General features: G+C 41.9%; 1 protein-coding gene across 5 annotated transcripts in view; it reads left to right on the top strand.

Annotated features, from left to right (window-relative positions):
• The window catches only part of EXOC4 (exocyst complex component 4), a 578,416-nt gene that overhangs the window by 142,823 nt on the left and 410,693 nt on the right, over positions 1-24,900 (top strand). For all 5 annotated transcript variants that reach the window (XM_007055935.4, XM_043520885.1, XM_043520887.1 and 2 more), the window contains exons 8-9: positions 3,233-3,378; positions 6,865-6,953. In XM_007055935.4, the coding sequence (XP_007055997.1) occupies positions 3,233-3,378; positions 6,865-6,953 (235 nt within the window). The remainder of the gene's footprint in view (positions 1-3,232; positions 3,379-6,864; positions 6,954-24,900) is intronic.

Here is a 24,900-nt window from a genome sequence, read left to right on the forward strand (position 1 = left end):
GGTCTAACCAGACCAGTGAGGGTTTGTGTCGCTTGCCTGCCTTGTAGCCCAAAGTGCTTCAAAGGGTTCTGCTGCTGTGGTTCTCTTGTCTGGACGCTCCCAGACACCATATAAACATTCTTGTATTATATTGAGTTTTTTGATTGATGGTTTAGCAACTGTGAATCAAATGTTATAGGAACAAATCCTGAAATCCTTACTTTGTCCTGTGGTGAAACTCCTGTTCACTTTGGTAGGCAGAACAATGTGGTTTTATTGATTTTAAAGTTTAAACTGACTGTGGTTTTTATAAGTACATGCCAGGCTAATAATTTTTGACACTGAAATATGGAGTTTATTAAGGTCTTGCATTGTGAGGATTGCAGAGGGTGCAGAACTGTTGGAGATGTTGGGGTGGAAGAGATGCAGAAAATGTTGAGGTGGATGAAGACAAGCTGAGAAGTATGTAGGGTACAATTGGCCTATGGAACTAATACAGCAGGATGTTATTGAGGCAAATAACTGAGTAAGTTTTTTTTTTTTTTTTTTTAAAGATGTTTTCATACATGTAAATAAGATCTGTTTTGTTAAAAATTAAAAGGGCTTCAGCTGATCCCCTGCAGGGGGCAGGAAGTACTTTCCCTCATTGTGCTGTGTTTTACAGTTGGTCGGTTGTATTGAAAGATAGTGTTTTTTCTCTTAAGAACTTGGTCTCACTGCTGGAGTCAGGACACTGGATCACATGGAGCAGTGGTCTGATCCAGTGTGGTTTCTCCTATGTGCATATTGGTATAATTTATCTGTTTTTCAATATCCATACACAGTGAGAGCCAGCCCTTCATCTTATCTTATCTATCTCTAGGTTCTGGTGACATCACAACCACCCATGTTATTTCCCCTTTTGGTTTGTGGTTGTCTTCAAACCCCTCTTATGACTGTATAACCATATTACCATACATTTTGGTGTTTGTTTGATGATGATCTTGTAGCAAGACCAGTTCTTTGTGGTTCTAGTTTAACTCTTTACTGACATCTTGTAATCCTTGAGTAAAATACTGCATTATTCACTTCAGATATCCTACTCATGTTAGCTCTAGATTTAGGATAGTTTCAAAATCATGGGGCCCATTATGAGTACGTTCTGTCCATGAAATGAGGAAAATTGCTAAGCTTTTTTCCTGGAAAAGATTTTAAATGACATTTTGTTATTTTTAAGGTTATGGATTCAAGTAAACAAAGCAAACACCTAACCAGAGAATACAGAGCAGCACTGGTACATTACTGGGGAAAAAACCCCCACAATAACCTTAGTGTAGTAATTAGTTTTTATATGGCAAGAATCATGCTTCTATTTTAAAACCTTCTCTCAGATGAAGTTTTAATTGAGATATTTTAGGAATTGAAATCAAGTTACCTTTATTTAATTGTGTTGTATCTTTTTAGAGCAATTCTCAATTGTTCCTAATTAGTGGCATGATATCGTTTGCCTAGATATTATTTCCTAGATACTATTTCTTAGTAATTTGTTTAAAAATAGACAGCACAGTCCTGATGTATTCCTCTCATTACGCTCAACACTTTGATTGGGTTTGGCTGGCTCATAATAGAATGGAATGTGTTATCAATAGCTCCAAGATGCTTAAAGCTTCTCAAGTATATTCAGGGCGTTTAATTTCTTGACAAAAGTAAGTTTGTTTTGTTTTTCTTAAACTGCATTAGCTTCCTTTATCTCTCCAGAGCCAACACAGCTAGAAGTGAATGAGCTGGATTGTAATCCTGTTTCTGCATAATGAACAGAATTAGTAGTTCCTGGGCCAATCAATTAGTTCTTTGCTGCTCCACTGAAGGTGTTGGGGTTGCACAGATTTTACCGATGGTGTTATTTGCCCTTTAGAACTTCCGTCATTGATGATGGGCTAGAAGAAAACTTGGCTCGATTGAGAGATCCTAAATTGAGCATGGAGGGCTGGTAGCAAGGGAAGAGAAATCCATATTCTTATTTAAATAGAAAGTACATTTGGTCTGGTAATCACTGAGAGACAGCCATGCCATATTTTTTCAAAAATAAGACCCTCATTTTAAGCTGTATGCAACAATCCATGGTTCCCAACTCCCAGAGAAACGTACCAACCGCTGGACCATCCTTCCTTTTTCTCTAATTCAAGTACTTTACAGGCTCTGCTGGGAAAGCCTGAGGCTTCACAGCAAATAAGTGGCATAGTCAGGTTGAAAATTCAGAGGTTCTTTGCTACTAGACAGGCTTGTGTCTACACTCTCCTCTTGTATTTGTGTCCATCACTGTAGTATCTAAGTATGTACACTTGTGCTCAGTCCACTAGACCATAAGGCCTCCCTCCCTGTAATCAGCTAGAATTCAGGTGGTGATTCAACTGTTTGAATTAACAGCACTTTTTAATCTCTCCTGTTAAATATATCCATTTAAATATTCCAGATGTGTGGTACATATATTTAAAGGGATACGATGATGTAGTTTATGCCCTAAATTTCAGTTAAAAAAAAAAAAAGAAAGAAGAAACATGTCTTACAAAAACCAATCTGAAAATAAATAATTTAATCATGCACCGTATTTCAGTAGAACTGGTATTTTGTGTTTTGGGGGGAAGTAGTGTGGATATCTATGTGGTACAGAAAATTCAAACACAGCGGCACTGAGCTGGTCCAGTAGAACCAAACATTGGAAATAATAAACAGAAGGGGAATAAAGTGTCTAATTCCTTCATTTTTAATTATCTTAAAGACTTGTCTACACTGTGACATTTTGTAACCCCTCCTCCATCATTGCTGAACAAGTTCAGCTTCAGAGGTGTCAGCAATATTGGGAGGCCTTGTCTAGACAGGCTGCAGCTAGTGTTTTAAGCACCGTGATATGGAACCTTAATGGTAGGTATTGATAGGTCTTTAAACACCAGCTGCCAAGCTACAATAAAGTTCTCAATGTTGTTAACATCAGTGGAGTTGTACCAGTGCTGATCGCATCTGCAAAATTTTGCAAAATTTCTGGAATGTAGACAGTACTTTTATGGTGGTCTTAAATTAGGCGAGTGATTTAGGAGCTAAGCTTCATTGAAAATCAATTGGACTTAGGCTCGCAAGTCACTTAGGCACTTTTGAAAATTTTACCAATTGTCATTTTTTAGTTTAGGAGTGTCCTGTTAAGACACTTAGGATTTGTGAATAAACTTGCATCGCTGTTCTATTTCAAATATTGCATTCCTCTTCTCCCTGCTCTCAGATGCTGCTGACAGAATACCTGGATATGAAGAACACTCGGACTGCTTCAGAACCATCAGCCCAGCTTAGCTATGCCAGCTCTGGCAGAGAATTTGCTGCTTTCTTTGCAAAGAAGAAACCTCAAAGGCCTAAAAACCCTCTGTTCAAGTAAGTGTTGTTATGATGCCAGAATAGTACCTGGCATTGAGGTTGTCTCTGGAGCATCAAGTATTGTGCACTAATAACGTTTTCAGACACTTCGGATGGAAATGAACTACCAAAGCTGGAGTTTCTCTGTCATCCGAGAGCCGTACACTGTTTCTTCTTCACTGTAAGACATCATGCCTGCCCTGATGTGCTTACGGTCGAAGTAAAGACGAAAAGCACACAAGCGAGAGCAGGAATTGAAGGGCTGCATAGGGAAAAGGAGAACAGGACAAACAAGATCGTTGTGTAAAGACTAGGCGTTTAATCATATCACATTTTAAAGGAAAAATTTGGAGTGAAATTAGAGTTGAAAGTGTGGAGTAGAATGAAGCAGATGGGAGGGGAATGTAGGAATAAGAGTGAGCGGGAGTGGGAGTTGGACATGAGAGAGGAAGAAAATATGGGGAAGCAATTTGACTGCCAGGGAGAGGGAGGTTGGTAGGCTCTGGGGAGTAATGCAGATAGGAGAAGTTAAGGCCTTGTCGTTAAGGCACTGAGTCAGGAGGGGACTTGTGTTTGATTCCCTTCTCTGCCACCGGTTTCCTGCACTAGTCTCTAACTTCTCTGGGCCTCATTTCCCCAGCTGTAAAATGGGGATCTTAATACTTCCTTTCTCTCTCCCCTCCCCCCACTTCGTCTGCCTTGTCTATTTAGACTAAGCCCGGATTGTCTTTCATTATGTATGGGGCTTAACATAAAGGGGACCCAATCTCAGCTCAGGCCTTTGGGCTCTGTTGTAGTACAGATACATAATAATAATGAGGAGGAACTTCAGGGAGAGAGGAGGAACAGCAGGGAGCAGAGAAGGAAAATGTGAAGTCCAAATTTAACAAATCCAGTCAATCTGTTGCTCTGAGGAAACTGGAAGGAAATTAATGTGAGCATAGGCCTGTCCCTTTGGAGTTGGAGGTGGGGTCCTCCTGGCTAGGTTGGCTCAGCATGTGGAAATGGGAAGAATGCAGGAACTTGGCATCCCTGGATGGCTTGCCCTAACTTCGTCAGTGGGATGGGCTAGGAGAAGATAGGTCCTGCATTAACACTCTCCTGCACTGCTGAAGCAGCTGTCTGGGGGGAAGGGAGGTATTGGGTGCTGGGCCTCTTTCCAGCCCTCCCTAAAGCTTCTCCTGCTTTCTTTAATCATTAAGAACCAGTCAGTGGCCTCCTTATTCTTTTTTTTTTCTTTTCTCCAAACCTTAACTATAGCAGACCCAGTTTTTATTGTCTGTGTTCTGGTAGGGCCTAAAGGGCCAGTGAGAAATCAGGGCTCCGTGTGCAAGGCACAGTCACACACACACACACTGAAAAGATGATCCCAGCCCCAGAGAGCCTACAGATCACTAAACATAATCCCCTGGTATTAAAGGCTTTGACTTTTTCCAAAGAGTTGGACGAACATCTGGCCCAGCCACGACTGATCCAATAGGTGGCTTTAGATCCACATCCCCAACATTTCTCTCCCCAGATTCTCTGTCTACTCCTGTCTACTCTGCCAGAACTCCCCTTTGGATTTAATTCCATTTCTAAGATGACTTGCAGATGTGCTTCAGAGCGCCACAGGACTGCTCTCCTTTCTCCATTACTTAGCACGCAAATTCTGCAGCATTCTCAGCCCCTCTCAGTCTGAGGAGAGAGGAGGATGAATTAATCTGCTCTGTTTCACCCACAGTACTCTAAGCCTGTGTACTCCTTTCTATCAGTTGAAAATGAAGTTAAGGGTAATTGGTTAACGTGATGGTGCCTAACTTCATAAGAATAGCCATCTTTTACCACTCAGGCTCCTGTCACTAAGTCACTGCTAGCACCTTAGTGACAGTGACGCTTATCAGGATCTCTCATTCTGTTATCTGTCTTCTGTCAGCTGTCACTACGTGTCTATGGAAATCTCTCTGTTGAAATGGAATTTTTCTTTCCGCCGAGGGATGCACCTGTTTGATAAAGTCATATTCTTGTCGTCTATTCCATCTTCAGTTTTTTTCTCTCCAGACAGAGAGGCTCTCTTCCTTGTATTTCCATCCCCTGCTTCCAATTTAGAGAAGCCATCCACTTGTCATAAAAATCTCCGCGTTTAGAGTCCCCACTTTGGAAATCACTTGAACAGGCGATGGAGCCTTGCTCTCATAGATGGATAGAGCTGTATGATGTGTGAGCAGTTCGTATAGCTCCTTGGAAGCTAATTTTGTAGATAACTGGGTAGAGGGAATGTGATCTAGCTACACCAGTAGAAATCAGAACTTCTGGGTTCTGTTCCTGAGATTCTGAGACTGACTTGGTGTCATTTGGACAAGTCATTTAATTGTTCTGTGCCTCAAAATTTCCCCATCTCTGAAGTGAGTGTAATGCCCATATAACAGGGCTGTTGCGTAGCTTACCTGATGAATGCTTGTAAAGAACTTTGAGATCTTCAGATGAAAGGCCCTACATTAATTCAAATTATAATGTATACTGTAATAGGCCCCAGTCAGTCATGGCTCCATACACAGTGTCCATACTGTGAAGAGCTGGCAATCTGAACAATCAAAAATGATACCCATGGTGTGTGGGAAAGGGATGGGTGTACAAGCAAGGTGGCAATGGGTCCACAACATGTTAAGCTCATGTTTTGGGGTTTTTAACACATTTGGCTATATAATTGTTTTATTTATATTATAAAAGCATAGTTTTAGAGACTTTTATCTTGGAATCACTTGCGATTGAAGTGGAGGAAAGGAAAGAATTGCATGAGTAAGAGTGCGAAGTGGAAACTGGAGGCAGGGAGCAGAGGGGAAAGGATAGAGAGGAGGGGTGGTGCGAAGTCAAGTAAGGCAGGGGGAGCATAAATTTGGATAGCGGTAGGAGAGGGATGTGCTGTAGGGGGCCCAACAACAAATGACAATTCAGCAACTGAGAGGAAAAATCCAGTCTCCAGGTCTCAGAGCTGAGTGAATGATAATGCTAGGAGGCTGATAAAGCTTGCTACTGTCGTGCCCCATCAGAGACGTCTTCCGGGCCTGGAGCCTGGGTGGGTGTCTCTGCGTCTGGTGGGAGGCTGGAAGGCTCTTTCACTTCCTGTCCCCCAAGCTCTATCTAGTGAGGGCTGCTTTGAGGAAAGACTTGAAATGGAGATTTCCATAGTTAGCTCCTGGGCACCTCTTGGCTGCTGCTGAAGCAACACAATAATAAATAATTGAATAGTTTGTTACTCCTAGTTTTCCAGGGAGTATTGAGTTTTAATCACTGGCTGCAGCGCTTCCCTGTTAAGAGCTGAGGTGTGTGCTTAGTGTGTGGGTTTGGTTTTGTGGAATCCACCTGTTTGCTGGGTCTTCTCTGTTTGGAAAGCGCCTAGCTGTCAGAGCTAATGGAATTAAGTAACAAATAATTTCTCATTTAATCTAACACAGTATCTCAATCTTTATGGCTACAGAAAAGGCACCATGAGTTGTGTGACTGACTGCATGCTTTTTATTGCAGGTTTGAGTCGTCCTCCCATGCTATAAGCATGAGTGCCTATTTGCGTGAGCAGAGAAGGGAGCTCTACAGCAGGAGTGGAGAACTTCAAGGTGGGAAGTTTGATAGCTCATTAGTTTGGTTGATTGCTTTGCCAAGTATCTGCAGACCCTGCCTGGATGGCTCAGAACTGTTGTTAGCTCCTCTCTAACAAACCATATGTAGGCCATAGTCTAAGGCCATGTCTACACTAGCGCTTACGTCGGCAAAACTTGTCGCTCAGGAGTGTGAAAACACCCCCCCCAAGCGGCATAAATTTAGGCGGCATAAGCCCCTATGTGCACAGCGCTATGTTGATGCTCTCCTACTGACATAGCTACTGCTGCTCGTGAAGGTGGTTTTATGATGTCGACTGGAGAGCTCTTTCCCATCGGCATGATGCGGCTACATGAGCGCTCTTACAGCAGCACGGCTGTATCGGTACTTGTAAGTGTAGACGTGGCCTAAGACTCTGTAAACTTGGCCAGCTCATATTCTCTATTTATTTGCTCTAGGTAGGAAGGCAAACACTTCTATATTTTCTTTTTTCCCTTTCTAACCGCACATACTACAGTTGTGAGTTTAAAAGGACACACATAAAACAATGACTTAAAAGAAAAAAGATCTCACTCTAAATGATGCTTTTGGAAGATTGAAACTGATGTTTGTTTCCTTACCTGAAATTTATTTTCACACTGGCACATGCACATGTGCCCTGGCTGGGTCATCTGCAGGGACTGAACTCTGCATCTGAAAGCATGAGCCTCTACTGCTTGAACTAAAGGACTGTTCTTTTGCCGATGAGGCAGTTACAGGCACACAAGTCTCTTCACCTGATCCAACCACTAGAGGGGGGACAAAGAACCACAATGTGTTAATGTGGGTTACATGTTGTTTTAAAAGGTAGATTTGGAACGCTGAGCTGTTGCCATTAGTTTGTTGTTCATGAGAGATGGGGTGTGTATGCAACAATATATATATACACACACACACACATATAAAAAATGTGTGTGTATATATATATATGTAGCATCTTTCCTCTGAACATTGAACAACTGTAAATTTCTCTTCCTGACAGCTTTATCCATAAGGGATGACTCTTTTTCAGCAGCAGGGGAGAGTGGGACATTAGGTAAAATCTTCTGAAAAATCTTCATAGTAATACGTATAAGAAAGACCAGATTGGTTCTATATAATCTGATCCAGTCTCTTACAGCATGCATATTGCCCTAATGAAAGTTGATTATGGGATCTCCGTTGAAGTCATTGTTGTCCAGATAGCAGCGATGGGCAGAGGCAGAATTGTACCCTGAAATCCTATTCACAAGAATATTGGGGTGATTTTAACAGACTCTAGATATTTACAGCTGAGGTATCAGGTGATTTGTAGTTCCAGTTCCCTCCCCAGTGACTTACATCCCTCCTCCAGCCAGAAGTTAACCCTACAACAACTTGAGAGTAAACTCTTATGTAGAGTGTTCTTTTGGATGGTTATGCTATATCTAGCTTAGCTGATGTTACAGAATATATCCATATAGCAAGGCTTGGATGCTCTGTTGATGGCTCTCTGGAAAACCCTAAATTAGGTAGACAGACACCTAAACTGACACTTGACCTTCACTATGGTCTGACAGTTTGTAAAAATAAGATAGAGGTGAAAATGTCTATCTTTGAGGTGTGATATCATGGTCTAAGCACATTACAGGGTATTCAGTTTACTTCTCTTCATCTTAGAGGCTAAAATTGTCAGCTGTAGAAACCTGCCACATGTATTTATATGCTGTGAGAAACAAGTTTATGGACATGTGGTTAGTGGCTGTGCAAAGAAGTTTAGAAAGATAAGGCAAGTAAAGCACTGTCCTATTGTAGGGAATTGGGGAAGCTCAAAGGGTGGGGTTTCATTTTGTTATTACACCCACACAGTTCTAATATCAAATCTAAAAAATCCTGTTTTTAAAATTTTGTAATAGTAATAATTCTAACAAGCTCTACCGTGCTGCATCTAAACTACAGTACGTACAACCCTCACCTTTCTCGTCATAAATTATCAGATTTTTCCATACCAAATGGCTGTGGGATTTAATTATTGACTGCACCAACGCCACCCATTACATCCCAGAAATCAGATGGAGCAGAACGATCGAAATCCGAGAGTGGGAATTCCTGACAGGAGTTACATGCTTAAAGCTGTGAGAGGAGCTGCCACTGCTTCCTTTCAGTTTAGGTATCTTCCTCGGTGCTTTCAGGCCTACTGGGATTGTCCTAATTGCAACCCTCCAATATAACCACCATGTCATCTCAGGACCTGGCTAGTTTCCTATTTAGCCTTTAGAAAAGAGGGGGTGAGAAAACAATATTAACCCATCCCACATACATTCCCTCTTCCAGATCTGCTATGGCTGAGAGGTTGTGGTGATAGTGGTTTTTCATATATAATTATGCTGTTACTTTGATGGTTTATTTTATATAGCTCTGTTTATTGATGTGATAGTGCTATACAAACATTGATGAGGCATGTTCCCTGCCCTGAAGAGTTCTCTACCCATGGCCCTCATCCTCCAAGGGATTGGAGCCTAAATGAGGCCTGGCCTACTTTAGAAAATTAGGTCGGAATAACTACGTTGCTCTGGCATGTGAAAAACAGAAGAATTCTTCCGTTGACCTAGCTACCGCCTGTTGGGGAGGTGGATTATCTATGTCAATGGGAGGGGTTCTCCTGTCAGCATGAGTAGTTTCTACACTGACATGCTACAAGTGTGCTGTTTTAAGTGTAGACAAGCCTGAGATAAGACAAGTCATGGGACAACAGTTCAAGAGAAGGGAGAGTATGAAGACTTCTGAAGAGAAGAACTAGGTTTTAAGGAAGCATTAGAAGTAGAAAAGAAAGAGAGCTTAAGTGAGATGATGAGGGAGACTGTTCCAGGCATAGGGGTGGGATGTTAGGAGTGGGAAGAAAGGAAGGGGGAATCACAGGACTTAACAAGCAAGAAAGAAGTCATAGATGTAGGTGGAGACAAGATTATGCATCCCTTTGTGTATGAGTATGAAAAGCTTGACTATGATGCAATAGGAGATGAGCAATCAGTGCAGGGAGTCGACAGGGAGGATAGATTAGGTGAATTTAGTAAGAAATCATCACTATTGAGCCAGAGGGGAAAGTTCCCTGTTAATTTTTTTTCTGTGTTAAAAATCTCCCCGCCTCTCTTTCCATTATAAAGTGCAGTTGTTCCCTTTCAGCTAGCCCATTTATCTGCCTGATCCCTGGATCACAGCCAGATCTGCATTTCCATTTATCCCTTAAAATATAATTGAATTGTTCAGTCAGGTTAGTGGAAGGCTGACTTGCAACACCATGCTCCTCTGAACACCGCGAGTTGCTCTTCTCAACAGCCTTATCCATGGGGATGACTTTTTCAGCAGCAGCAGGGAGAGGGTGGAATACTAGGGAAAAAATCTGCTGAAAAGATGTTCAAAGTAACACATAAAAGAAAAACTTGAAGTTCATTTCATGCCAACTTTTTGAAATAGGATTTTAATTTCAGTTGTCTTAAAATCCACAACGATCAGGCTGACGCTTGGTCGTTAAGTGGCGCCATTTGGTCTGAAATATTGCAGTGCATATGGCATGCATTATCACCCACTATTGGAAGAGACCCTGCTGCAAGAAGGTTAGGGATGGAAGCATTAATTCTTGAGGGTCTAATCCCAGTGAAGTCAATGGAAGAAGAATCAGGCCCTAGTTTTCTTTGCTTTTGTTTAAGCTGGACACCTCACATTGTTTGCAAGAGAAGTTACATCACTTCACAGTCATTTAAAAAAATGGAAAACATAGTATTCCTTCCTCTGAGTTAGTACAGAACCCATGTCCCAGCGTGGTGGTGATGGGGTGTAATGTTTCTGGAGGGTTCTATCTTTTGTATGAAACATAAAACATGGGTCCTGACCACTTATGGGCATTTGAATTCCTATGTATCTGCTGCTGCTGCAGCTGCAAATGCAGGGTTGTTAACTAATGTATCTTGGTCAGATTCTAATGTTACACTTTCCTTCTTACATTTCTCCTGCAGTTTCAGTTGGATTGGTTATTCCTCTTTACTGATAGCCTTAGGTAGGTAGTATTTTGCTGTGCATTGTCAAAAAGCTGCTGCATTTCACCTCAGAGGTGACTGCATGTCAGTGGTCAATGAAGTGATTTCTATGTATAACCTATATTTCATTTTGCTTTTAGAGTGCTTTGGAAATGGAATCCCTTGGGATGCAAAGTGTTGGTGGCGTTGGGGCAACTGTTGCTAGGCCAGCATGTTTGTCAACTGCCATGTGCTTTTTGTTCTCATTGTACTGGGTGAGATTTGGACATAGAGGACATAACTTTTCCATTCAGAGGAGAAAGTTATTGTGAAATACATACATTGTTATACCATTTGTGGTAGTCAGATCACCATTTTGGGGAAGTTCTTACACATCATTTGGTCTTGCTGGATAGACAGGCTATAGTTCAGCTCAGAGCTATCTGAAGTTTAAAGGTTGGCATAATTTAAGAAGATGGTTAAAACAGTTCAGTTCCATCATAACTGCAAGTTTGAACTGTATTGGGGGATCTGGATTACCAAGCTGTAACTGCGACAAAAATGGTGGTATTTGCAGTCTAGATGGGACTTAAAAGAGAATATAGAACCTTAAAGGTGGGTCATCATCTTCGCATTCCATTCTTTTGTTTTTTAGTTGAAACAATTCTGGACAGTACCATTGCCTGTCTGTTTTTTATTTGTATTATGGTAATGCCTTACGCCGCCAGCCTAGAGCATGCCTTCGTTGTGCTAGGCATGATATGTACATGTGGAGACAGTCCCTGCCCCGAAGAGTTTACAGTCTGTTGTTTTTCATGTTTCTCTAGCTGTCATCAGCGACAGCTGTACAGTGCGGAGTGTATTGGGCTCTGCATGGCAAAAGACAAATGATGATTGACATGATTAAACTCTGTGTGTATGTAGCTGGAATGGAAGAGAGGCAGCAGGGGGAATTTTGGAGCTACCTTGCTAACTGGTTCAAAGCACACAAGTACAAAATACACGGGAAAAACAGTGGCAGCCAAAAATTAAAACTCAGTGGGTTATATCCTTCTTGTCGTATGCGTCTGAGGAAGGAATCTAACCTAAGCTGTTGATCTTTCTTACCAATAGCTATTCCTGTGTTTGCTGGGTTCAGAACACCTGAGGTAGAAAGGCCATAGAGCATCTTATCAGCAGGCAAATACCATAATGATGTTTGTTTTGCTAATAATTTCTAGCACAGTTATCATTTTGTTGAAGGTGCCATTGGTCATGGACTCTTAAATACATCAAGTGTTATATCAGGTCCCTGTCGCTGCAGGTAGTTGTGTAGTTGTTTGGAGTGTTTGTAGAAGCTGTGGCCTCAGTTCAGTTTATCAGCAGAACTGGTAAGGGAATTTTTATGTGCTGTGAAAATCCTGAAGAGCCTTAAGGGGACTGATCAGCATGGAAAATAGCATCCAGTCCCTCTCAGTTATCTGTGCTAGTGCAGGCCCTAGCAGTTCATATCAAGGTCAACTTTGCTGGTGTTGTGCATCTGGGGTTTTGATTTTTAAGAATGAACTGTTAAGAGCTGCTGAACAGTTAATGGCATCTGCAGCGGCTCAGCACCTCTTAGAAGTTTGGACCCTCATTTCTTTCATCTGAGGATCTCAAAGCATTTAAAGATCAGTATTTTATTCTTATTTTATAGTTGGGCAAGCTGAAGCACAGAGTGAGTAGTCCAAGGAGTGTACAGACTGAGTAGCAAAATTAGGGTCAGAACTATGGAGTCCTCACTTTTGAGTTCCTTGTTGTTCAGAACAATAGTGCATGCTGACTAGGTGTCAGTATGCATTAGCCCACCGTTGATATACTTGCTGGACTGATATTCTCGCCAGATGGTGTCTCTCTGAAATTTCAGCCTGTAATAATGTGCAGTGTATAATGATCAAAATGTTCTAGTTTCTCTATTATTCCCTAGAGTGTAAGTTCCTTGGAGAATGGCTGTCCTCCTTCAGTGTTTGGGAAGCCTAGAGCAGGGGTTTTCAAACTTCATTGCACTGTGACCCCATTCTAACAACAAAAATTACTACATGACCCCAGGAAGGGGGACCAAAGTCTGAGCCTGCCTGAGCCCCCACACCTGAGGCTGTTGTTGTTGGTGGTGGGGGGGTGGCAAAGCCCAAGGGCTTCAGCCCCCAGGTGGGGGTGGGGGGGGCTGTCACCTGAGCCCCGCAACCCAGTGCTGAAGCCCTCAGGCTTTGGCCTGGGCGGTGGGGCTTGGGCTGTGGCTTCAGCCCCAGGTGCCAGCAAGTCTAACGCCAGTCCTGGCGACCCCATTAAAATGGATCCCAACCTACAATTTGAAAACCATTGGCCTAGATCTATCTGTCTACGGTAATTATATGGTCTCCATCACCATAGTATCTGAACTCCTCACAAGCTTTCGTGGGTAGAAAAACACTTCTTCAGATGCATGGAGTGAAAATTACAGATGCAGGCATTATATAATGACACATGAAGAGAAGGGAGTTACCTCACAAGTGGAGAACCAGTGATGACAGGGCCAATTCGATCAGAGTGGATGTAGTCCACTCCCAATAATAGATGAGGAGGTGTCAATTCCAGGAGAGGCAAAGCTGCTTTTGTAATGAGCTAGTCACTCCCAGTCCCTATTCAAGCCCAAATGAATGGTGTTAATTTTTGTTTATTGCCCATGACCTGTCCATGACTTTTACTAAAAATACCCATGACTAAACCTTAGCCTTAATTATCAGTAACCTTATGAACATAAGGAAACTAAGGTCTTAGTTTGAGTCAGAGGCAGAATTAGAACTGAAGACTTCCACGGATCAGTTCTGGGTCCAGTTCTGTTCAATATCTTCATCAATTATTTAGATAATGGCATAGACAGTACACTTATAAAGTTTGTGCACAATACCAAGCTTGGAGGGGTTGTAAGTGCTTTGGAGGATAGGATTGAAATTAAAAATGATCTGGACAAACCTCAGCATGTTTGCCCAATCCCTTGTAATATTTGCAGGTCATAGAATCATAGAAGATTAGGGTTGGAAGAGACCTCAGGAGGTCATCTAGTCTAACCCCCTGCTCAAAGTAGGACCAACCCCAGTTAAACCGTCACAGCCAGGGCTTTGTCAAGCTTTGTCAAGCTGAGCCTTAAAAACCTCTAAGGAAGGAGATTCCACCACCTCCCTCCGTAACCCATTCCAGTGCTTCACCACCCTCCTTCTGAAATAGTGTTTCCTAATATCCAACCTAGACCTCTCCCACTGCAACTTGAGACCATTTCTCCTTGTTCTGTCATCTGACAGTCAAGCTCCATCCTCTTTGCAACTCCCCTTCAGGTAGTTGAAGGCTGCTATCAATTCCCCTCCCCCACCCCCCTTTCTCTTCTGCAGACTAAATAATCCCAGTTCCCTCAGCCTCTCCTCGAAAGTTGTTTGCCCCAGCCCCCTAATCATTTTCGCTGCCCTCCGCTGGACTCTCTCCAATTTGTCCATGTCCTTTCTGTAGTGGAGGACCCAAAACTGGATGCAATACTCCAGATGTGGCCTCACCAGTGCTGAATAGAGGGAAATAATCACTTCCCTTGATCTGCTGGCAATGCTCCTACTAATGCAGCCCAATATGCCATTAGCCTCTTGGCAACAAGGGCACACTGTTGACTCATATCCAGCTTCTCGTCTACTGTAATCCCCAGGTCCTTTTCTGCAGGACTGCGGCTTAGCCAGATGGTCCCCAGCCTGTAACAGGTGCATGGGATTCTTCTGTCCTGAGTGCAGGACTCTGCATTTGTCCTTGTTGAACCTCATCAGATTTTTTTTTTTTAGCCCAATCCTCCAATTTGTCTAGGTCAGTGCTACTCAAAGTGGTGGTCCGCGGACTGGTGCCGGTCCGCGAGCCATCGGCTGCCAGCCCGTGCGCACATTGGAAAAAAAAATTGCCGGTCCCCGACATCAGATAGCTTGAGAAGCACTGGTCTAGGTTACTCTGGACCCTATCCCTACCCTGTATCTACCTGTCCCCCCAGTTTAGTGTCATCCACGAACTTGCTGAGGATGCAATCCATCTCATCATCCAGATCATTAATGAAGATGTTGAACAAGACCGGCCCCTGGGGCACTCCATTTGATACTGGCTGCCAACTAGACATTGAGCCGTTGATCACCACCCATTGAGATACACATGCAAATGATTTTTGGTGGGGCTAATAAAGCCCATTTTTTAATTCAATTTACGGAAGTCAAATGATTCAATGTTGAAGTTGCTACAAGATAGTAGCTGGCCAGATTGTGAGGTAGTATGTTCAAACTATATTTGTATATTACTTTGTCTCAACCTTTTGCCAAAGATCAAGTGTAGCGTCTGTTTTAATAGCTAAATAATCTTTTACAATAGGGATGTATCCATCCCTTGAAGTACGGAGGATCTGAAGGTTGTCTTCATGTAGGTCTGTGGTCTGGTTGAGTTACTTATTGCTGTGGCAGGGTCATGAACTTTTAGAATTTTCTGACTCTTGTGCATTTAAGATCTCAACCATAGCATACTTTGTACCCCATATGTGGATCAGAAGTAGAGCTGCAAGAATGTGAGCTCATATAAGGAGTGTATGGATAAGTTTTACCATCAGGGAGCAGCGCCTGGAAATTGAGATGTCATATTATAAATATGTTTATAAATGAGTCTCGAGGGTTCCCAGAGCCTTGGATGGATGCTCTTTGGTGGAGTTTTAAAATTTCAGTGTCAATAAATCAGTACGCTTATTATGGTTTGGACCTGGGTGGAATGTTCACTATTGGTCAAGTGGTAAATCATAGAATATCAGGGTTGGAAGGGACCTCAGGAGGTCATCTAGTCCAACCCCCTGCTAAAAGCAGGACCAATCCCCAACTAAATCATCCCAGCCAGGGCTTTGTTAAGCCTGACCTTAAAAACTTCTAAGGAAGGAGATTCCACCACCTCCCTAGGTAACCCATTCCAGTGCTTCACCACCCTCCTAGTGAAAAAGTTTTCCCTAAGATTCAAGCTAAGCTTCCCCTACTGCAACTTGAGACCATTACTCCTGGTTCTGTCATCTGCTACCACTGAGAACAGTCTAGATCCATCCTCTTTGGAACCCCCTTTCAGGTAGTTGAAAGCAGCTATCAAATCCCCCCTCATTCTTCTCTTCCATAGACTAAACAATCCCAGTTCCCTCAGCCTCTCCTCATAAGTCATGTGTTCCAGTCCCCTAATCATTTTTGTTGCCCTCCGCTGGACGCTTTCCAATTTTTCCACATCTTTCTTGTAGTGTGGGGCCGAAAACTGGTCGCAGTACTCCAGATGAGGCCTCACCAGTGTCGAATAGAAGGGAATGATCACGTCTCTCGATCTGCTGGCAATGCCCCTACTTATTCATCCCAAAATGCCGTTAGCCTTCTTGGCAACAAGGGCACACTTTTGACTCATCTCCAGCTTCTCGTCCACTAACCCTTAGGTCCTTTTCTGCAGGACTGCTGTCTAGCCATTCGGTCCCTAGTCTGTAGCGGTGCATGGTCCTAGTGGAATAAATACAAGTGGAATATGCCAAGCATAAACATGATTCTGGTTTGCACTGGAAAACTGGTATTATTCCTGTTAAACCTCAGCCATTGTGTGCCATTGGTTAGGCTTGTTCTGCAGTTGGAAATTCCTTACCTTTTTTTTTTTTTTTTTTTTGGTTTTGTTGTTGTTGCAATTAATGAAATCAAAGCAAACTGCTACTAATTAAGATTTTTCTTTCCTTGTTGAGAGCTGAAGAAACAGTGATGGCGGTAGCAGCAGCAAATGGTATCTCAGACTGACAAGTGGTAAATTAAAACTTGTACATTAGGCCAGGCCCGGAAAAATGCAGTTATGTGTAGGTGCCTTGTTCCATTTGAATTAACCAAAGGGCTGTCTGAGGAGGCCAGCTGTGTTCTCTGATGACAAAAACGAATCTTGACATTTTGGATAATGAAAATTCAGTTCAGCACCTCTTAGAGATGCATATGATAATATGTTGTCAGTCAGATGCTTGCGGGGGAGGCGGAATTCTTATCTTATTACAAGAGAGAGTGTGACAAGTGGACAGTCCCAGTTAAAAATATACCCCCACAAAGGAGAGACGGTGGGAGGGAGTCTGAGGTGTAGAAACTCAGTTGTGTTAAGAAGGGGAAAATTATTTGACGCGGTGAACCCTCTTTCTGGCGGCTGCCTTTGTCTCCCCAGGATGCAAAGTATCACGGTTTTATCTGAGGGTGTAGGGAGGTGGGGGGCAGAGAATCACTTTTTTGTGATTTGACAGTATTAATGCAATCATCCAGTTCAGACCTTGTAAACCCACTTATTATTTCCTCTGCGTGTGTTTTTTCTAGTTTAGTGGATTAGCTGCACTGTCTCTTCAAAGGCTATCCAATCAAAAAGGGGTTATTAAAACCAGGGTGCTTTATGACTGAGAATTAATTAGAGCAGCATTTTCATGCAAAACATCCAATTTTTTGATTAGCAATGGAGCAGGGCCGCAATTAACACTTTAGGAAGCTTACATTTCCAGCATTTTGATTCTCAGGAAATGAGATTATCAAACCAGGGTTAGACACTTGACAGCAAAAGGGGGATTATGTGTAAGAAAATAATTTGTTTCTTGATTTTGCTTCTGAGATTGCCATTAAGGAAGCAGTGAAATCAGAGGGAGTTAAGAAAGGGGGGAGGGGTGGGAGAAAAGAAATGGACGCAGGAGAGGTCCCTGTGCTTCATTAGTGTCCCGCTTGCTATGCAAAGTGCCTTCTTCGTCTATTTTAGTTACAGCACATTTTACATTTGAAACACAGCAACAGGTTTTTATTGCACTGTTGTTATTATACAGCCTTTTCTAATAGATTTCTGGGATTCTTCCGCAGTTGTTAAATATTCAAAATATTTATATCCTTGGGGAGGAGAAAAAGATCCTTTCAGTAGACACACAGCTTTGTCTGTGTTGCTTTAAGTAGATGTGTGCTGGTTTATTTCCTAAACCATTTTCTGATCTGCTGTTGGTATCTAAGGACATAGATTGCAGCTTATTAAAGGCTGACCTTTGCCAGGAGTATATGTCTGTGATAAGAAGCAAAGCATCTTCGTCACTGTTGTAAAATGCTGAGCGTTTCCATCTCTAGTTTAATTGTTCTCCCTGTTCAGGGAGACACAAGGTAATGAAAGTCAGACTTCGGGCTGTGGAATCTTTTCATTCCTCAGTTTGTGTCTCCATCTTACGAAAGGCTAAAAAGAAACGGATCTCGTTTGAAGGCTTATCAATCGCTGCTTGTTATTAAGTGCTCCAAAGCTGTGATTTAATGTCTTACCTCGGGGGAAAGAATTAGGGGGCACCTGTCCTGCCAGTCTAGTTATATTTTAAAATGGCCATTTAACTCCAGTTTAATCTTTTGATATTTTTTAAAATTTATATTTGGATGAAATTGTTGCTCATGAAAGTAATTAGCTAACAGTGACCGTCAGAATGCGAAAAGGCCCAGTATAAGCTGCCCCCACATATCACCTCTGCCTGGGCATCCCCATCTTGACTTGCAATGCCCATTAGCCTGCAGCAACCATTTGTCTTCCAGTGTTGGTCCCCATACAATTCTCCTTCGTTTTGACCTGCTAGTTCACCTCTCCTCCCCACCGCTGCTTTGCTAATGCATTCTAATTCTGACCTGCAACATCCTCTGCTATTCTGTTTCTGGATTTCCATAACGCTCTTGCTAAATAAGGTTCCTCGGTTTTGAATTTCAGCTTCTCCTGCTGTTCGAGTCCTTGGCCCACCATACAGCTCTGCAGGTATACCTCATTTCTGAACTGCATTGCCTCTGCTATTCCAGGTCAAGTCAAAGGATGTCAGCCATTTGATGGGGACAGACTAAAATACCAGGAGTGCTGCGCACTGAGAAAAGTCCTGTCAGTAGAGCAGCTTGCTGAATTAAGATCGAAACCCAAAGGTTCCGAAAAAGAGGTTCATGAGCCCCCCCCGAGTCAGCTAGTTACATGCTGCTTCATTCTTTTCCCTGTATGGAGGAGAATGTTGAAGGAATGTTCAAATGACAAAACCTTCAATGGATGAACGTTTATAAAGAATCACTTCTGAAGCTCTAGGTGACACTAGTACTACTGGGTGGTAGGCCTCTACAATTGTGAGTTTGTGCCTTTGCAGGGTTTGTGTTGGCATGGTATAGCTGTCTGAAGCAGTTTTTTTCACAGTTGCATTCCTTCTAACTGTTATCAGGCGGGTCTAGTGAAGAACGGTGATGTCGTGTGGTGAAATAGAAAATATGTTGAGAGATGATCTGTTACTCTGCAGTGCAGATTAGTAAGAGAAATAGGAGGGTAGTTGGCAGATAGAAAATACATCTGCTGCTGATAATGCCCTGCTCTGCCTCTGTTGTAGGGCTTTTAGTTATTTATGGCCTACTTTTCGGAGGTGCTGAGTAGCTTCAGCTTTCATTGAAGTTCATGAGATGTGCAAGTCCTGGACACCTTTGCCATCAGGTCACTTGGGTCTTCATCCTCTTTTGGGTCTAACTGGACATTGAGGAGTCTAAGTCAACATTAGTTGTGCATCTTGGTACCTCTGACTTAGAATAGCTGTAAAAGGCGTGGGGTGAAAGTAAATACATGTCAGTAATAGGTCTCCCCCGAAATCTGTGAAGATTTTTCCTCCATATATACATGCATCCCATATGCAGCAACCAATGCAGAGGCCTGGTTGGCTAGAGTGTGTCATGAGGGGGACCTGTCAAATAGTGTTCAGCCATTGGTTTTGCAGCTCTCAGATAGTTGTTTGGCATGTGTCTTTCTCCCCCCACCCTCCCGCTGCTGAACCAGAATGGAACATGTAAATGTTGTTTTTCTTTATTGAAGAAAAATGATGACCTTTCCTCAGGGCAGCCTGCAAGCGTGGCAATATTTCTGACAGTCAATCATGGGATTCCTCTTACTGCAATTTGAAAAAGCATCTTGGTCTTTTTAGCTTCATAAAGTTTCCTTTTTCTTCATTAACCTTTTGGACTTCCACTCTCTCCTCTGAAGTATGTGTGTGTTCTTTTTGTATGGTGTGTGATAGAGAAACGTTTCATGTACCGTGGCTTGCAACAGCTGGGTGTTTAAGAACATGATTCATTGACCCAACCTGGCCCTTCATGCCCTAGGCTGACATGCAGTATTGTGTGTCAGTCTCCTCTAATACCCCCTCCATCTGTGAAGGAATATCCATTGCTACATGAATCAGCATGGACTGCAGTCCAATCTTGAGTTAAGAAAAAGAACTGCTTCTTGTAGCTTGCTAAGTTGATGGTACAAAATTTGTCTTCCAACCTTGGTTTATTCAGTACTGTGTTATAGTCATCCCCCATACTATGCAATCTGGACCCTATTCCTGAGTCTCAGTTGTCATTAGAGAACCATTCACTGCAAAGCCTTCTCTGTACCATTTGAGGAACGTTACTATATTGTGCCCTCATTATCATTTGATACAAATTATCATTGCACGCCTTTGGGTACCTCTGTCTTCTCTCACTGCAAATGTCTCCTTGTTGGCCTTCGTGACAAAAATAGTTTGTACTTCTATAGTACCTTCATCTGGAGATTTCTAAGTGCTTTAATTAAGTCTCACAACACCCCTATGAGGTAGGTTAAAGTGAAGGATGCATAAGGGATTACTTCATCCATCACAGAAAAGCATCCATGTCAAGTGGAGTGCAGCAGCTGTTAAATAGTGCACAGCAATGCCGTACGTCAGTTCAGGAAGTGAAGTGAAGAATATAGTATTACTTCACTATAGTAAACTGAAATGGCAATGGGAACGTAGGTAGACTGAATGTAATTACCTGAGTTGGAATTTGCCCAGGACATTGGGGCTAATAACCTTCCTCTTTCAGAAAGCACAGTGGGATCTTTAATGACCACATAGGGTCAAGTCTTCTGATTTATGTCTCATCTAAAAGACTTCCAGCAAAAGGATTCAACTCATTCTAAAAGCTGCATCTTGAATTATTGCTTTACTTTAAAAGTTCAATTCATTCTCAAGTCACTATGTTAGCATGAAATATCTGCTTGCATAGTCTTTAAATCTGGATTGTGAATTAGTTCAGAGCTCTGGGGCATCTTATTTGCTTGAGTTATTATATATGGTGCTGCTGCCCACACTTTGCTTTTCAGTGGTTTTGGATATCTTGTTGAACTCTGTCTTGCATCACAAGTAATGGATGCAGTCAAGAAGTTTCTGTCACAAGTTCTCACTTGTAAGATCAGGAACTTTCTGTCTTTCTCGCTACCCCAGTTATATAACAAAACACTAAAGACATTATTGTTTGGTATAGCGTTTATTTCGCTTCTAGATTGTGTTTATCATTTTCTACGTTGTTTGGTTCTAGTTGTACAGGTTGAGCAGATGTCACTAAGAGAGTTAAGGTTTATGTTTCCTTTCTTCGTTTTGGAATTGAACCCCAAAAGCATTGCATAAAATTTGATTTGTTATAATCTACTCAGAAAACAAAAATATTTTGCTACCAGTGGACAAATGGCCCCACTTGGATGAAGGTGAGTTTGTAGCTAAAGTGACAGTGTTTGATTTTAAAGGAAAATAGATTTATATTGCCACATATTTCTAGGTACTATTCTGAAATTCAAAAACAATCCTTCCTTTTAAAAATAATTTGTCCTCTGGACTACTCTAATTTCCACAAATGGACTATTTGAACTAACAAGAGCAATGGAGAGTGTGAACAGGTACTGTATGAACTTCCTCCAGCCACAGCTTTACCACTGCTTTGCAGTCCTCATTTAAACGGCAACCACCCTGAACCCCCCTTGTGGGACTTTTCTTAGAAGGGACAAGATGTATTGTTAATTGTAGCTTTGGAGCCACAGAAAGTTCTATGTTTGACGATGACCAGTCTTTCTGGTTTTCTCAGAAAAGGAGCACTCTCTACATGAATGAATGGAGCAGACACCTCTGGAACTGTTAATCTATATAAGAAGTTTCCAGGAATGTCACTCAGTGTGTCACGCTGAAGCCTGGAATGTCTTTTTAGTCTTTGTGAAGCAATGGAAGCAGTTACGAACATAGTTGGAAGCTCTTTTTGTTCAGAATATCACTGGGCTTTGTGGTTTGTGTAACTGTCCAATTTTTAAATTCTCAACCATTTTGACTTACAAATTACATCCGTGCAGTGTACAGCTACGGTAAGGCACATATCTATGGCCTGCCAAGAGTCCTTAAACCGTTGTGATATCAGAGGTGACTAACCCAGTAATCCCCTTATTCTACAGCCAATTTGCATGCAACAGTTTCATAGGTTGTGAGAGAGAGACTGTACAGATAGATGGTGGATCACTTGGCCCAGCCACCACATCAGTGTGCCCTGCTGCCATCTACACAAATCAACACAAATCTCCCAAAACAACCAGCACACACAATAACCCCAAACGTCACTCTGAAGCCTCAAAAATCTGTTGAGCCTGCGTGAAGCGACGGAAACAGCTGCAGGCATGGTTGAGAACTCTTTTTTTTTTTGGAATATCACCTGGACCAGTCATTATTGGGATTCGTGGTGTATTACCGGAAAGTTTTTAAGTTCTTGGTCATTATTGGCTTTTTTTTACACACATGACTTTATAAATTATACCTGTGTGAGATCACAGGCTTTCAGCTACTAGTAGAATACTAAAATCCTTTAATCTCTGGGTTAATGATTCTAATTTAACCCACTAGTTACAAGCAAGAAATCATTTCCACCTAATGGTTTTTGTGTATCCCACAAGAAATAAGTTGTTGGTCTTAGCCCAGTTTCTAGCAGTGAGTCACTTTTATCACAAAAAGCAGCAGCACTGTTGGCTTTCTAATTGGCAATCTCAGCAAAAAGGTCAAGGATTGAACTGGCCGTGGAGACTGAACTGCCCTCTTGCTCCTTCAGATAGTACTTCTGTGGCCAACTTGGGGCACGCCATAACAGAACCCAGATAGTACTGTGTGTGGGGTTCACCAGAAATACTTAGAAAACCAGAAGTATAGACACAGAGTAAGCTCTCTTTGGTACTGTCCTGGGTTGTACCTGCTCAGTGGATAAAGAGAGGTGTTTAGTGTTAAGCCCTATCATTCCAATGCCTTTCACCACTGCTGAATTCACATTAAAAAAAGAAATAAAGGACATGAAACCATTGTCATGATCTTTAAGGTGAATTTTTAAAAAAATGCACCAGTAGCAGCTGTATTAGTATTTGCATTTTTTTTCTCTTCTTGCTTTGACTGTCTGACCTTTTTTTTTTTTTTTTTTTAACTGAAGAGTTTTATCTGATAATGTCAGAATGAAAAGTTACAGTGACAGAGTGGTGGGAAGCTGGATGGAGCCCTGCTTTCAGTTAGGGTTAAAGCCATCTAGGTGAGTGTGAATTAACATTTCCCTTGTCTTGTAAAAGGTCACCCTTTAATTGAGATTCAATGCATTTAGTCCAAAACCTAGGTTCTAGGAGACCTCTGTTCACAAAGAGGGCACAAATAGGCAGCATAATCTCATCAGAAGCTTAGGTTATATAATAATAAATCATTGAATTCAAAGCTAAGGTGACTGCTACAGAGCATAAAACAAGATAGATGCTTGAAAGACTTGCATGGCTTGTTGTTTGAATTACTAACTCAGACTTGGAGGATTTGTAGGTGTCCAGGGTTGATCTTGATAAGGAAAAACAGGTGGGGGAACAGAATTCTTACTTCATTACAGGATTTTAAAAAACATTCCTATTTGGCTTTGTTAGTTGTTGTTCATTCCAGCCAGTGTGTGAATTTGAGGTGTAATGTACTGTATAGCTGTATGCATATGATATTTGGGAATTTACATTACAGCTTTATTTTATGTAACATCTTTCATATACACTTAATCCCCAAAACAATTTACGGAGTTAAATGTTACACTGAAAAGTTAATTTATTTCCTCCTCTGGTATTAAGAGGTGATGATGAGCAGGAAAAGTTTTTTATGTGGTGCTATGAAGATGCAGAGGATAAAATTGTCAAAAGTGTGTAAGGCCCCCATTTTTAAAGGTGTTTAGGCGTTGCTGTGCTCAGCATTGCAATGCCTAACTGATTTAGGAGTCCAGGTCTTGTCTTCAAAAACGATTTAGGCACTTAGGAGCCAAAATCCCTAAATCCCTTTAAAAATATGGACCTAGGTGACTTAAGTGCTTCAGTATAATTGAAAATCAAACTGATTTAGGCTCTTAAGAAAATATTCCAAATACAATATTATTGAAATAGTCTCTCAAATGAGATCTTAAATGAAAAGGGAATGGATAAGGCCGATAGATGCAAAAAGTCTGTTCTGGCTACAGGAACTTAAGGGGAGAAGCACCCTCCAGTGGGCAATGCCAGCCATGCCTTTGCCTTGGAGGTTAACAATAGCAGCACCTCAGTCCCTGAGTCCCTTTGAAGGGCTTCCCTGTCGTGTCTAGCTCCCTTATCCACTGAACACTCACAGAAACGCTAGGTCGGTTGTCCCCAAAGGAGCAGTGCACACACTAGTGTGTATGATTCAGCTCAGGATCAGAACTTTGCTTAATATCACAGCACATATTTATAGTGGAAACAATACATTTATTATCAAAGATTCAAGTGACAGTGAGTAAGAATATTGGAAACAAATGGTTACATATAAAATAAAACCGTAACACGCTTTCTAGAACTTAAACTTAACAAGGTAACTGCCTATCTAAAGAAGTTTTATCTCACCCAATGTCTTCTGCAGCTTTTCAAAAAGGTTGGCTGAGGTCCCATTTTTCATGAACGTAAACACACTGCCCATTTACTTCCTAGGTGCGAGATAAGGGGTTGTCTGCTTTGCCTTCTGCTTGTACTCCCCAAAGTTCATTATCCAAACTCAGAGACAGTATAACCACCTGTGTGTTGCTTCCCTATTGACTTCACACTTCCTCATCGTTTTCGTATA

The sequence above is a fragment of the Chelonia mydas genome, chromosome 1 (assembly GCF_015237465.2).
Source record: "Chelonia mydas isolate rCheMyd1 chromosome 1, rCheMyd1.pri.v2, whole genome shotgun sequence".
Lineage (NCBI taxonomy): Eukaryota > Metazoa > Chordata > Testudines > Cheloniidae > Chelonia > Chelonia mydas.